Below are 13,800 nucleotides of genomic sequence, written 5' to 3' on the forward strand. Positions count from 1 at the left end.
ATAAAAGAGCACATGTCTGTGGTCTGTATTACCAAACACATGTTTTAGTTTTAAGCTGTAAGTTTATCAAACAGAAGTCAGTTTTTGTTCTGTCTCACAACGAACAGGCACAAAGACGCTTCTACAGAACCTTTCATGATGTTGAGACTGAGACTCGCACTTGGACTTTAGAACTGTGCCGTGCTCAAGCACGACTGCTTCAGGTTCTATGGCCGCACTCACACCTGCACAACCGAATCAGGTCACACCTGATGATGTCATCATGTGGTGTTGTTTGTTTACATGTGCTATCACTTTTAGAAAATGCGACAAAAATATGTATTAAATAGTGAGGCAGATGTGTGTTCTCTTATGATCTGAGCTCCTGCGTGAGCTTATAGATCTAAAAACAGCAGGGAGCAGTGATGACGGCCGGAGACGAGACGCAGCTGAACTTCTCTCTGTCACAGTCCTTATTGAAGGTGAGCGCAGGTTTGATGTGTGTTTTGGAGCGGATTTTATTCACTGTCCCCTGTCAGCACACCTGCCAGGGGTGATATAGTAAAACTGTGTGTGTGTGTGTGTGTGTGTGTGTGTGTGTGTGTGTGTGTGTGTGTGTGTGTGTGTGTGTGTGTGTGTGTGTGTGTGTGTGTGTGTGTGTGTGTGTGTACATGCCGTGCCTGGGCCCGGTTCGATCGTGCTCACACTGGACAAACATACAGTGTTTTCGGGGTGATCCGTGCTTGGGCACGTTTCTAAACTCCTAGTGTGAGTGCATCCTAAGAGTTTGTAGGAGTCTGACCAAAAGTGTAGTATTGTCCTTTTATAAACTTAGCAGAAATGATATCATTAGCTGATAGTTTTACCCTGGGAAAGTTTCTGCAGTTTGATAAATGATAAATCAGAATAACAAGCATCATTCAAGGTTTCTGGGCAGAACATTTAGTAGTTTAACAGCAGCAAGTATTAAGTATGAAATGAATACAATGAACAGAATGAGATGATTATTCACATGTACAATATATTTATTCCAGGGCAGTGAAGTTCCTTTCTATGTGGCTAATTTGGACAATGTCTATAAGCAGTCTGTAAAATGGCAGACACATCTACCCAGAGTGAAGCCTTTCTATGCAATGAAGTGCAACAACACACCAGCAGTGATCAGGACACTCAGTGCACTGGGAATAGGGTTTGACTGTGCCAGCAAAGTAAGTATTTTAAACCAATTCAAGTGCACCTCACTGTTCCTGTTTTAAAGCACGTGCTGTGTGTCAGGGGGAGATTGAGATACTCTTGTCTATGGGGGTGACCCCAGACAGAATCATTTATGCAAATGTAACCAAACCCCCGTCCCACATCAGCTACGCCTGTGCATCTGGAGTGGACATGATGACTTTTGACTGTGAGGAGGAGCTCCTCAAGATCTCCACCTTTCACCCCAAAGCAAAGTAAAGACATTATTTTGATCATCTTAATTCATTGAACTCACCCAGTCTAAACAATCTTTATCATTGCAGACTGGTGCTCCCGTATTTCAGTGGATGACACCAAGGCTCTTGTGAAACTCGGCTCAAATTTTGGAGTCAAACTTCATGCTGTTGTTGACCTGCTGAAAGAAGCTCAAAAGCTGCAATTAAATGTCATTGGAGTTAGTTTCCATGTTGGAAGTTTTTGCAGTGACAGTGAAGCGTACAGGACGGCCATTGAAGNATTATTATTATTATTAATAATAATAATAATAATAATAATAATAATAATAATTATTATTATTATTATTATTATTATTATTATTATTATTATTATTATTATTATTATTATTATGTATTTTTTTGCATTTGTGAACAAGTGCTGTATTGTACTCATTTGATTTGAAGAAGATCACTACCTTTTGATCTGTTATAATGTTGTTTCCTCATCAAAAACATTCCTGGAGTTGGGTTTTGTTTCATTCATACATTTTTAACACATAAATCCTGCCTATTTCTCAAACAGAAAAAAACTCTCTTCCACCTTGTGACGTTAAACTCCACACACCTTCACTAGAATCATTTGGATCATTTCAGCCCTGAACTGCCAACTGCTAAACAAAAGGTAAAAGGAGCTGTTTAACTTGAACTAACACTACATGACATCACAAGGTGGAACACGGCATTTTGAGCTTTCTAGCTTCATGGAGACCAAACCAGGTGAAGTTACAGGTCAGATCTGTGGAGATCGTTTTGCAATATAAAACCAAAAATAAGAAAACGCAAAAATAACTGTATCTAACTCCCAGTGTTGGGAAGGTTACTTTTAAAATGTAATCCCCTACAGATTACAGATTACACACCCCAAAATGTAGTTTGTAACGTAATCCATTAAATCACTTAAAGTGAGTAACGTAATCTGATTACTTTGGATTACTTGATATTGTCATGTTTTTTAAACGACATGAATGTAATAACCACATCCTGAAAATTCTTGTTTGTTGTCTTCAAATTGTCTGAGCCCAAGTCTCCATGAATAAACAACTGTTTGCTGTAGAGAAACAAAGACCACGAGATCTTAATATAAGAGGTTTTGTCTGTTAAAAACAGTAACAAGATCAGTCTTTACTTCACCATATTAAAAAAATATTATTGATAGAGAAATTATTTTTTATATGAGATCACCTTAAATTATGTCAACCTACTGTTAGGTGTCATGTTGTTTAGACCTGGTTTAGTCCTGGTTTAGTCCTGGTTTAGTCCTGATTTTTAGACCTGGTTTACTCCTGATTTTGGACCTGGTTTAGACCAGGTCTAGACCAGGTCTTTAGTTCTGGTTTAGTCGTGGTTTAGTCCTAGTTTAAACCTGGTTCAGTCCTGCTTTAGTCCTGGTTTAGTCCTGGATTAGTCCTGGTTTAGTCCTGGTGTTAGTTCTGGTTTAGAGGTGCACAGGAGGAAGCCCGGTTTACACGAGAAAACACGTTCCACACACGGCGCACGAGACGTCGGTGTCTGCGCAGTAACTACGGAAGGAGACGTGGTCCGCGGGTTCTCAGGTTGATGACGATGATGAAGGTGTGTGTTTGTGTGTGTTTGTGTGTGTTTGTGTTTGTGTGTGTGTGTGTTTGTGTGTGTTTGTGTTTGTGTGTGTTTGTGTGTGTTTGTGTATAGGACAGTAGTGCAGATATTATGAGTCTATGCAGTTTGTTTTCACCAGTGCCAGTAGCTCCTGTTTCACATTTAAGTTGTAGGCGATTTTATATTTGTTTTTTTTCATATATATCTCACATCGGGAGAAGAATTTCCAAGACACAAATGTGTTTTTACCAATGCACTGCTGCTTCCACTGTGTGACTGACACCGCCAACTTTAACATGACGTTTACATCGCTCTTATTGCACGCGTTCTGTTTGGGTTTCAGGCAATGAGTGGAATTACCGAAATAAAAAAATAAATAAATGGGATGTAGCACAAAATGTGAAAACAGGAAAATACCGCCTTGTAATCCACTTATTTCAGCAAAGTAACTGTAATCCAATTACCACTCATTGAAACAGTAACTGTAACGGAATACAGTTACTCATAATTTGTACTCTGATTACGTAACGGCGGTACATGTAATCTGTTACTCCCCAACACTGCTAACTCCAAAACCAAAATGAAAAAAAATGGATAATGATTTGTTTTTTCAGTTTTCGATTTTGTGTTAAATGAATAATGGAAAATACAAATAAGAGCTGTTTCCCGTTTTATGTGACTTAAACTGCAATGCTGAACTTTTACGCCACATACGGACTGAACCAGGACTAAATCAGGACTAAACCCTTTTCAGTCCTGGTCTGGTACTGGTCTGGTCCCGGTCTCAGTCCCAGTCTGGTCCTGTCCTTCGTCCCGATCTCAATCACAGCCTGGTCCTGATCTGGTCCCGGTTTCAGTCCTGGTCCTGTTCCTGGCCTCAATCCTGGTCTCAGTTCTGGTCTGGTCCCGGCCTCAGTCCTGGTATCAATCACAGCCTGGTTCTGGTCTGGTCCTGGCTTCAGTCCTGGTCTCAGTTCTGGTCTCAGTCCTGGTCTGGTCCCGGTCTCAGTCCTGGTCCCAGTCTCAGACCCGGGCTCAGTCTTGATCTGGTCCTGGTCTAAGTCCTGGTCTTAGTCCCGGGCTGGTTCCGGTCTGGTCGGATATGGTTTAGTCCAGGTTCAGTCTGTATGCGGCGCAAAAGTCCGGCATCACAGTTTAAGTCAGGGAAACAGGAAACGGCCGTTATCTGTTTTTTCCATTATTCTTTTTAAACACAAAATTGAAAACTGAAAAACCAAATCATTATCCTTTTTTTTTCATTTTGGTTTTGGAGACAAATATTGAAGAAAATTTTTTGTTTTTTTTCTTTTTTTTCTTTTTGGTTTTATATTGAAAAACGAATCAACGAATGATACACAGATTTTTAAGGTTTTACTAAAAATATACATATACAAAAAGATTGACATTGATGAAATCACACAAGGGAACTGGCAACCATGTTATGTACACAGAATTTAATATTTGACAAGTACAAATATGAGAAAACACCTTTATTTATTTGGTTTATCAGGGGGAAAAAAAGTTTCTAGAGTAAATTGTGGATAGAATTCTCCCTAGTGTGAAGTCAGTAATATGAAACTATTTACTTCATGTTATTTTGAACATATTTTTCAACTTCTCTTCATGAATTGCTTCATGATTGGTGTAAAACTATAATTTGTATTTACAGCAGGTAGAATCCCACTAAATGAAGTAAAAATGAGGGAATGATGAAAACCTGTCATACACACTTGAACCCGCACATGACACACCAGAGTCACACCAGACGACATGGCTCCACTTTATTTTGTGTCCAAATAAAACATTTATATCACAAATCCCAATCAGAATCATTTTATTGCCAATGTCTCGACAAAATTCACAAACCAGAAACTTGGTGGTGCAACATTAAACAAAGAATAATATTTGAAACAATGATCCAGTAAAAAATACTTTGATATACAATAAAAAATACAGCAAAGGCACTTCACTGCAGAAAAGTAAGTTTTGCAGTTAACAGAGAGGGGACAAAGGTTTGGGCAACTGCTTTACTTCTGAGAGAGAGTGTAGAGCAAAGTGAGACAGGTGTCTAACTAACCTAAAAATGAGCAGCTACCTTGAGTAGTTAAGACAAATACACAACAAATGATTCCACACCCAGAGTTTACACATACTTTTACTCCCTGAATCCTTAAAACACTCAACTAAACAGACTTCCACATTGTGAGAGCTCAAGCATATTTGCTGATATAGGGTTTCCTTTATTTCCATAGGTCGTCAAACAATGGATTGCTCTGGCATTGAGGTCTTGAACAGCAGCAGCAGAATTGAGAATTTTATTGATGAAAAGATAAAAGAGCGCATGTCTGTGGTCTGTATTACCAAACACATGTTTTAGTTTTAACCTGTAAGGTTATCAAACAGATGTCAGTTTTTGTTCTGTCTCACAACGAACACAGGCACAAAGATGCTTCTACAGAACCTTTCATGATGTTGAGACTGAGACTCACACTTGGACTTTAGAACTGTGCCGTGCTCAAGCTGAATGATATCATTAGCTGATAGTTTTACCCTGGGAAAGTTTCTGCAGCTTGATAAATGATAAATCAGAATAACAAGCATCATTCAAGGTTTCTGGGCAGAACATTTAGTAGTTTAACAGCAGCAAGTATTAAGTATGAAATGAATACAATGAATAGAATGAGATGATTATTCACATGTACAATATATTTATTCCAGGGCAGTGAAGTTCCTTTCTATGTGGCTAATTTGGACAATGTCTATAAGCAGTCTGTAAAATGGCAGACACATCTACCCAGAGTGAAGCCTTTCTATGCAATGAAGTGCAACAACACACCAGCAGTGATCAGGACACTCAGTGCACTGGGAATAGGGTTTGACTGTGCCAGCAAAGTAAGTATTTTAAACCAATTCAAGTGCACCTCACTGTTCCTGTTTTAAAGCACGTGCTGTGTATCAGGGGGAGATTGAGATACTCTTGTCTATGGGGGTGACCCCAGACAGAATCATTTATGCAAATGTAACCAAACCCCCGTCCCACATCAGCTACGCCTGTGCATCTGGAGTGGACATGATGACTTTTGACTGTGAGGAGGAGCTCCTCAAGATCTCCACCTTTCACCCCAAAGCAAAGTAAAGACATTATTTTGATCATCTTAATTCATTGAACTCACCCAGTCTAAACAATCTTTATCATTGCAGACTGGTGCTCCGTATTTCAGTGGATGACACCAAGGCTCTTGTGAAACTCGGCTCAAATTTTGGAGTCAAACTTCATGCTGTTGTTGACCTGCTGAAAGAAGCTCAAAAGCTGCAATTAAATGTCATTGGAGTTAGTTTCCATGTTGGAAGTTTTTGCAGTGACAGTGAAGCGTACAGGACGGCCATTGAAGATGCTCGACTGGTCTTTGATCAAGCCGTAGGTTTTAACATTTAACAAAAATCATAAATAAATGCCAACGTGCTTCAAGTATTTCTTTCAATCTGTCCAACCTCTCCTCCTCCATATCCAACTCAAATCAACTCCTCTCCTCCTGCCTCCATCTGCTTGTGCAAAAAAATCTGAGGAAATGTTTTGGAAAAAGACTTTCCTTCAAGAACATTTTTTAAGTAGAGACTATGCAGTACATTGTTTATATCTGTGTTCAAATTCTTTTCAGAAGCGCCTTGGTTTTCACATGACACTTCTAGACATTGGTGGTGGATTCACTGGTGAAGAAGAATTTCCAGAGGCAAGACAAACTTACATTTTTATATACATTTAAAATCGTATTCACTAATTTCCTATTTTCTTCTTTTGCAGAGGGCACTAATAATCAATGAAACTCTGGATGAACTGTTCCCTGTGGAAAGTGGGGTGCAGATTATTTCTGAGCCGGGACGCTTCTTTGTGCACAGTGCTTTTACACTGGCCGTTAATGTGATCTCCAAAAAGTGTGAAGCACCAGGCAGTGCAGGTGGGATTCTTTCATGTGTCAAACTTATAGCACGATCCAGATGTGCAACTGATGGAGTCGATGTCATCAACATTACTTGGGGGTGTGATACGAACTGGAAGCACTGCTCTATCTGAGGCTTGTTAGACTTTAATCTGAGATTTATGTTAACACAGTCTGACTCGAAAGAAGGGCTGGGCGATATTTCGATATTTAAAATAAATAACTATAAGTTTTACATTTTAATATAATGTGATCTTGTGCTGTTCAGTCTGTTTTGGAACTGTACAGCTATTGTGACTTTTTATTTTTCAAAATTCTGTTATTTATTAGTTTATTATAAAATGACAAAATATACAGTAAACTGTCAAAGATAATTTAGCTGATATGTTTGGGGCCCAATACAAGTACAAATGTCCTACATACTGTTGTTACCTACCTGTTTAATTCATTATTAAAACACCTTTCCTATTACTATAAGAAACAAAATGTTTACATTCGACTCTCTTTGATGAGAGTTTTAGAATTTTACATGTGAATCAATCAACTAAATAATGGTTTAGAAGCCATCAGCTGAATGGAAGTGATTTCCCCTGGTGCTGTGGTCATGAGAGAGTGTAGAGATAGGGATGAGCTGACAAAGCCACTCACTGAGTCTAAAAACTACATTGTACATTATACACTACAGTATAGAGTTTCAGAAGCTTATATCTGTAGAAAAGAGGGTCAGAGGGACAGTTAAACTAAGCTTTCTTTTGTAAAATCTGTAGTTTTACAGGATAACATGGATAGGTGTTACACCAAATGACATTACAATCATTTAGATCAAATAGGGCCTGGTACAAAGAGAGAAGAGCTTCAAGGGGAAGGAAATGTCTTAACTTAAAAAAATAGACTGTACAGTTGTTATGACTGTACACATTTTAAAAACAGCCAAAGAAAACCACAATCCCCAGAGACACATTTCCCCCACAACTGTTTTTTTTTTTTTTTTTCAAAATAGCTCAATTGTGCAGGATAACTGCTGAACTTAGCGTAATGGGTAACTGTAACTAATGATGTTTTTGAAGAATCTCGCCCAGCACTGTTAATCAGCAGTTGTTCTAAGGCGTGGTCCGTTTGAAGGATCCAGCAGAGCTGTCAGACTGACCGTCACATGTTGGTCTCTGGAAAAGCGAGTCCCATGTGTGAGCTACGGTAAATGCTCCTCGTCTCGTGATGGACAGTAGGTGTGGTCAGTCTGATAGATCTGCCAGATCTGTTAAACTGAGCACTAAATAAGCCAAGTGTTTTTCAGCTAAAAATAAATCAATAATTGCACCAAACAGAATAAAAAAGTTAACAAGGGCACCTTCAAAATCATTTTTCATCCTTCACCCCATAACTTGATTCACTTTCTTGCTAGAACTATTTCTTACTGTATTGTTCTGCTATTGTTTCTCTGCTCTCCAGATAAAACAAGAGAAATGATATACTTTCTGTCTGATGGAATCCATGGCTCCTTTGGAAATGTACTATTTTATGCTGATATATAAAGACATTTTTTCGTTTGTTCCTCACCGGGTAAGAATTCCCTCATGTGACAGGACTCTTGTCCAAAATGATATTAATGCACATTGTTATTTCAGCCCGTGGAGCCCACTGAGCCAAAGTATAAGTCTGTGTTCAGGGGTCCCACTTGTGACAGTCTGGACGTAATCACCAACCCTGTGTGGATGCCAGAGCTGAATGTTGGAGACTGGCTTCTCTGTTATCGTATAGGTGATTATTCACTGGCACTGGCCAATAACTTCAATTCATATGAAAAAGCTCAGATTTACCCTGTGGTCACAACAAGCATATGGAAAATGTTATGCAAGTAATTACTTATTTATCCCCTTTCTTGTTTCTTGTTAGACTAAAGTCTAAATTTCAGCCCTGTTGAGAGACCCCAGGGAACTGATCTTGCTCTTTTAATCTAGGGTGAAACTTTTGTCTTAACCTTGATTTGAGTTTTTAATTGTTTTTAAATGTTTAACCTTTGGATTGACTGTATATTTGTTTTGGCTTTGTTAGAGGTAGCACTCTGTAACCAATAATTACTCTGTAAGCACGAGAAGTAGCAGCACCATGTATTACACAATAGTATCCTGTTGTTTTACTTTGATGCTTATGCTGAACCCTGTATGAACTTGTACGGACACAAGCTGTACCTGAATGTGTGTGCTTAATTTTGTGAGCATTTTGGGAAATGAAAAAGAGACTGAAGTTGGCAGGAAAAGTTGATGATCATGTGGTACGATGTCCTTTATAAAAGCAGCATAGACTGTAAGCCTCTTCGCCCTTTCTGCATGTATTACATGGATGCCAAGTTACCCTGAGTCGAACCTTTGATGCAGACACCTCGTGTGCCCGTATCCTAGGCTTTAACTTGGTCCTTTTACCGGTACAGTGGATAGGCGCTCCTCTTTGCTGTTTGCTCTGGTCGGCTCTGCGGGCACCTCTTATCAGTACAGACTAGTACGGCTTCTCCAAAAAAAGAAAAAATAATAACAGAGTTTGCCCGTTTTTGCTGGTCCCCTATTTGCTGGTTTGCCTCAGAGCTCCTCTTTCCCCGGGAAGAAAAAAAAAAATCATATTATAGTTAATGAATCATAATATATACATATTTATATGTATATATTATGATTTATTAATTCTAATAATAACCAGTACAGCGCCATCTCCTCCTCAGGCGTTAAAACCCAATAAACTTTAACTAAACTTTATTTTCAGCCTCTTATATTATTTCTATATAATTTCTTGGGGTGGTAAGACCCAGTAGAACTAACTAAACTTTATTTAAAGGCTCAGTAGTTAATGAATCATAATATATTGTAGTTAATGAATCATAATATATACATATTTATATGTATATATTATGATTTATTAAAGGTTGTATAGAGGATTTTCCAAGGAAGGAGAAATCCAGCGACTGTTTGTCCTTTTTCAAATGTTGCGCATGTGTGAAACCACCCCCCTCCCCCACAGCTCCTACGAAGAAACGCCTCCTCCCTCCTCCTCCTTACGCCAGAAACAAGTTTGTTTACAGCCGGTGCTGCACATGACTTGTAAACAAAACTAACTACAGTGTTGGTTGAGAAGTAGGAGCGGAGAGGAGCGGAGAGAGAGTGAGAGAGTGAGGAGAGGGAGAGAGTGGATCGGGCAGCGGGGAGAGGAGCAGGAAAGGGGAGCAGAGAAGAGTGCGCGGAGATTCAGTGCGAATGAACTAGCTACAACACGCAGCAGCAAGCGGACTCTTTCTTTGCCTTGAAAATTGACGTTTTCAGACATAGGATATCGCTTTCGTGTCCTGAAAAACGTTTGTGTCAGCTCTTGGAAATAAAGTACGGTTTTTCATAATAAGCAGAAGTTTCCTGTCCAGGAGTAATTTGGCGACCAGTGCGTCAGTCTTTAGACTCTTGCGTCTGCTTCAGTTCGCACCATCGCTGGAATGAATCTCCAAGAATCACCTTAGTTTGGCTTCGCTGCTTTTCCCCTTGTCTTCTTCTTTCAGCGACCTCAAAAACGGACTTTCTTTTGCGGCTAACTGCTCCTGGATTCTTGTCGCCATTCGCAACAAACTTTGTGCGAACTGCGAGGAAGATATAGGTCAAAAAAAGCCGCTAAGAACTGTTGCGTTGGTGGAGTAAACAGCGTCTGTGTGCGTCGTACGTAAACCACGTACCGGCGGCGCGCAGGCAAGTCAGTTACACTAGAAACGTAGGGAGTTTGATTGACAGCCTGTCAGCTCAACAGATAACGAGGCAGTGTCGTTATCTATTGGCAAATGTTTAGCCCCACCACGTCCAGAGTTGATGAATTTTTATTCTCTTTTTTTTGGTCATCATAATTACAAGGCTACTGCATCTATAATCTATCATTGACAATTTGAAACAAAAAAAAAGTCCTCCATACAACCTTTAATTCTAATAATAACCAGTACAGCGCCATCTCCTCCTCAGGCGTTAAAACCCAATAAACTTTAACTAAACTTTATTTTCAGCCTCTTATATTATTTCTATATAATTTCTTGGGGTGGTAAGACCCAGTAGAACTAACTAAACTTTATTTAAAGGCTCACAGACTCCTGGGTTGGCACAGATACCGTCTCCATTTCTGCTAAGAAGAATTTAATTTCAGTGTTTATTTACTTGGAAAAATGTTTATTTGCTTAGAATGTTAATGTTTATGATGAGTAAGTGATGTGTGTAGAGCAGACGTGTCAAACTCAGGCCCAGGGGCCAAATTTGGTCCACGATATAATTATATTTGGCCCGCGAGATCATATCAAATATGTATCAGAGCTGCCCACCGGCGACAGATAGACTATAGAGACATTATTTATTTAAAATGTTGTTATTTTATATTTTGCTAGTTCTGGATTCAATGTTTAAGCAAAACTGTTATTTACAATTCATTTTAATAATAAAAGGTTTAACATTACACATCTCAAAAGAAGAGAAAACATGCAGATGTTGTTGAAAGTTTTCAATAAATATTTAGTTTGGCCCACAACTTTGTCCCAGTTTTTAATTTTGGCCTCTGTGAATTTGAGTTTGACACCTCTGGTGTAGAGTAATGTAGGGAAGGTGAATTTCACTTCAACTACATCTGAGGCAGTTTCATTAGGGAACTATTTGAAGGGTATTTGACAGGCACAAATTTCACTCACTTCATGTTGGCACAATATTTAACCTGTGTTTAAGCCTTAACTTTGCTTTTAAAACTAAAAACACTTTTTCATAGAAACTAAAACCAATGTTCAGCTATTTCAACACAAATTGCAATAATCTGTGTACCTAAATACTGCACACTTCACTGTTTTCTTTGCACTTTTTTTTTTTGGTTTGATCATTTGATCAATTTATTTGTTTGTGAACACAGAACAAAGTCTGTGGAGATGCAAACCCGCTCACAATAAGATGTATGTTTTTCAGTGCCAAAATAAAAACAAAGGTGAAAAGAAAATGTTTTTTTCTAGTCTTTTGCTTTAATTTTTCTGTTGGTTTCAATAGTATTTCACAGTTGTCGGAGCGAATTCAGGGCTCAATCTTCTCAATCTGGCACATTTTGTAATAAGCACTGTACAAAAATGATTTTATTGTTAATAACTTTTAATTGAGTTTTAAGCAGGGTTGAACCATTTAGACATTATTATCATTTTAGATTCCCCTATAACAAAAATGCAATTATATTTTTGCACTCCATCAGAAATGTGCTAAAACGTAAGTGTTGATGTTTTGACTGAGGTTTCAGGTAACATTGAGTAACACCGGGCTTTCACAAGTTTCATATTTCTGCTGTAATTTGAATGTGACACCAGGAGCCAATTTCCTGTCCCCTTTATAAGTGAACCACAGCGCCCCACAGGGGCTGGAGGTTCTCAAATGAAATGTAGTCCAAATGACTCCTCCACTATTGTCAGTAGAATCAATCCTCATATGCAGTCATTAAAACACTTCTAAATGCCTCTCCTGTGCCCTGATCCGGTTCACCCACACCCTCCCCTTCCCTCACCTGTCTGAATGACCCCTCACCTCAAACTAAATCATATAGAGCATTTTCAAAACACAAAGGTAAGATGGTGACATGGTCACATGGTGTGTCAGCAGTTTATTTATTTATTTATTTATTTGGAACCCCATTAGCTTCTGCAAAGTGGTCGCTAGTCTTCCTGGGGTTCATTCAAAAGTATAAAATTACACTATAACATTTACACTCAACACATAAATAATAAATACAATTCATGCATAGTCATAACTGCACTGAAATCCTTCTGTTTTAAAGTGTTTTTAAAGAACATGTGTTACTTTTTTGCACGTGTCCCAGACAGCTGATTCCACACTGCTGAGGGTCTGAAGACCACTGTTCTCCTCAGATAGTTGGACTTTGACAAAGGAACAATCAAATCCCCAGATCTGACCTGACTGGTGACATGTCTGTGACAATACCCACTGTGCACCCATTTATCCCACCAAACCAACTAAGTCATACTTAGAAAAACATGAACACTTTAAATCCGTACCATTCTGTATGATCTTATATGATGAAAGCTCTTGAGATAAACTCCTGAAAACTGCCTGAACAGCACTTTTTTGGCTAAACCTGTGGTCCACAGAGTCCCAGCTGCCCTTCAGCGGTGCCAGCGCAGTCAGGGCCCATGTTACCCAGTTAAAACATCAACTAATCAGATTACTCCAAAACACATGTACAGAGAGTGAAGCTTCATAATGCAGTCTGCACAATAACACCTACACAACAGCTGCTTCTCAGATATGGGCAGTACTCAGTTACGTTTTGAGTAACTTTTTGATAAAATTGTACTTTCTAGACAGACACTTTTAATCCTACTTGAGTTACAGTACTGTACTTATAAGTATNCAGTGTTGTTTAGACAAGACGAGAAGTGAGGAGCGGGGGGGAGCGGGTGTGCGAACATTTCGTGCGCGACGAGAAGTGAGAAGTAGGAGGAGCGGAGCAGGGAGCAGGGAAAGGGAGAGAGGAGAGAGGAAGAGGGAGAGGAGAAGGGAGCAGGGAGAGAGGAGAGAGGAGAGGAGAGAGAGAGAGTGGAGCAGGGAGAGGGAGAGAGAGGAGAGAGAGGAGAGAGGAGAGGAGAGTGGAGCGGTGCGCGGAAGATTCTGTGCCCGGAGAAGTGAGGAGCAGGGGGAAGAGCGGATCGGGCAGCGGGGAGAGAGCAGGAAAGGGGAGCAGAGAAGAGTGCGCGGAGATTCAGTGCGAATGAACGAGCTACAACACGCAGCAGCAAGCGGACTCTTTCTTTGCCTTGAAAATGACGTTTTCAGACATAGAATATCGCTTTC

The 13,800-nt window shown here is 39.4% G+C and overlaps 2 protein-coding genes across 2 annotated transcripts; both read left to right on the plus strand.

Annotated features, from left to right (window-relative positions):
* Window positions 1-404: 404 nt before the first annotated feature.
* Window positions 405-5,306, plus strand: LOC129408133 (ornithine decarboxylase-like). The gene is given in 6 exon segments (XM_055151059.1): window positions 405-461; window positions 1,014-1,187; window positions 1,255-1,427; window positions 1,497-1,506; window positions 1,508-1,668; window positions 5,276-5,306. Coding segments are annotated over 6 exon segments (606 nt in total).
* Window positions 5,307-5,330: 24 nt separating this feature from the next.
* Window positions 5,331-8,521, plus strand: LOC110165860 (ornithine decarboxylase-like). Its single transcript, XM_055150552.1, has 7 exons — window positions 5,331-5,373; window positions 5,742-5,915; window positions 5,983-6,155; window positions 6,225-6,441; window positions 6,683-6,754; window positions 6,826-6,979; window positions 8,411-8,521. Exons 1-7 carry the CDS (start codon window positions 5,365-5,367, stop codon window positions 8,491-8,493), a joined length of 882 nt encoding a protein of 293 aa, XP_055006527.1. The 5' UTR covers window positions 5,331-5,364; the 3' UTR covers window positions 8,494-8,521.
* Window positions 8,522-13,800: the final 5,279 nt, after the last annotated feature.

This window comes from Boleophthalmus pectinirostris, unplaced genomic scaffold (genome assembly GCF_026225935.1).
Source record: "Boleophthalmus pectinirostris isolate CB_2022bp ecotype Guang Dong unplaced genomic scaffold, ASM2622593v1 HiC_scaffold_1, whole genome shotgun sequence".
Lineage (NCBI taxonomy): Eukaryota > Metazoa > Chordata > Actinopteri > Gobiiformes > Gobiidae > Boleophthalmus > Boleophthalmus pectinirostris.

Excerpts from the sequence above, each read along its gene's own strand:
- LOC110165860 (XM_055150552.1), top strand. Across the intron at positions 6,156-6,224 it reads ACCTTTCACCCCAAAGCAAA|ACTGGTGCTCCGTATTTCAG; the intron begins GTAAAGACATTA and ends TTATCATTGCAG. Across the intron at positions 6,442-6,682 it reads GACTGGTCTTTGATCAAGCC|AAGCGCCTTGGTTTTCACAT; the intron begins GTAGGTTTTAAC and ends AATTCTTTTCAG.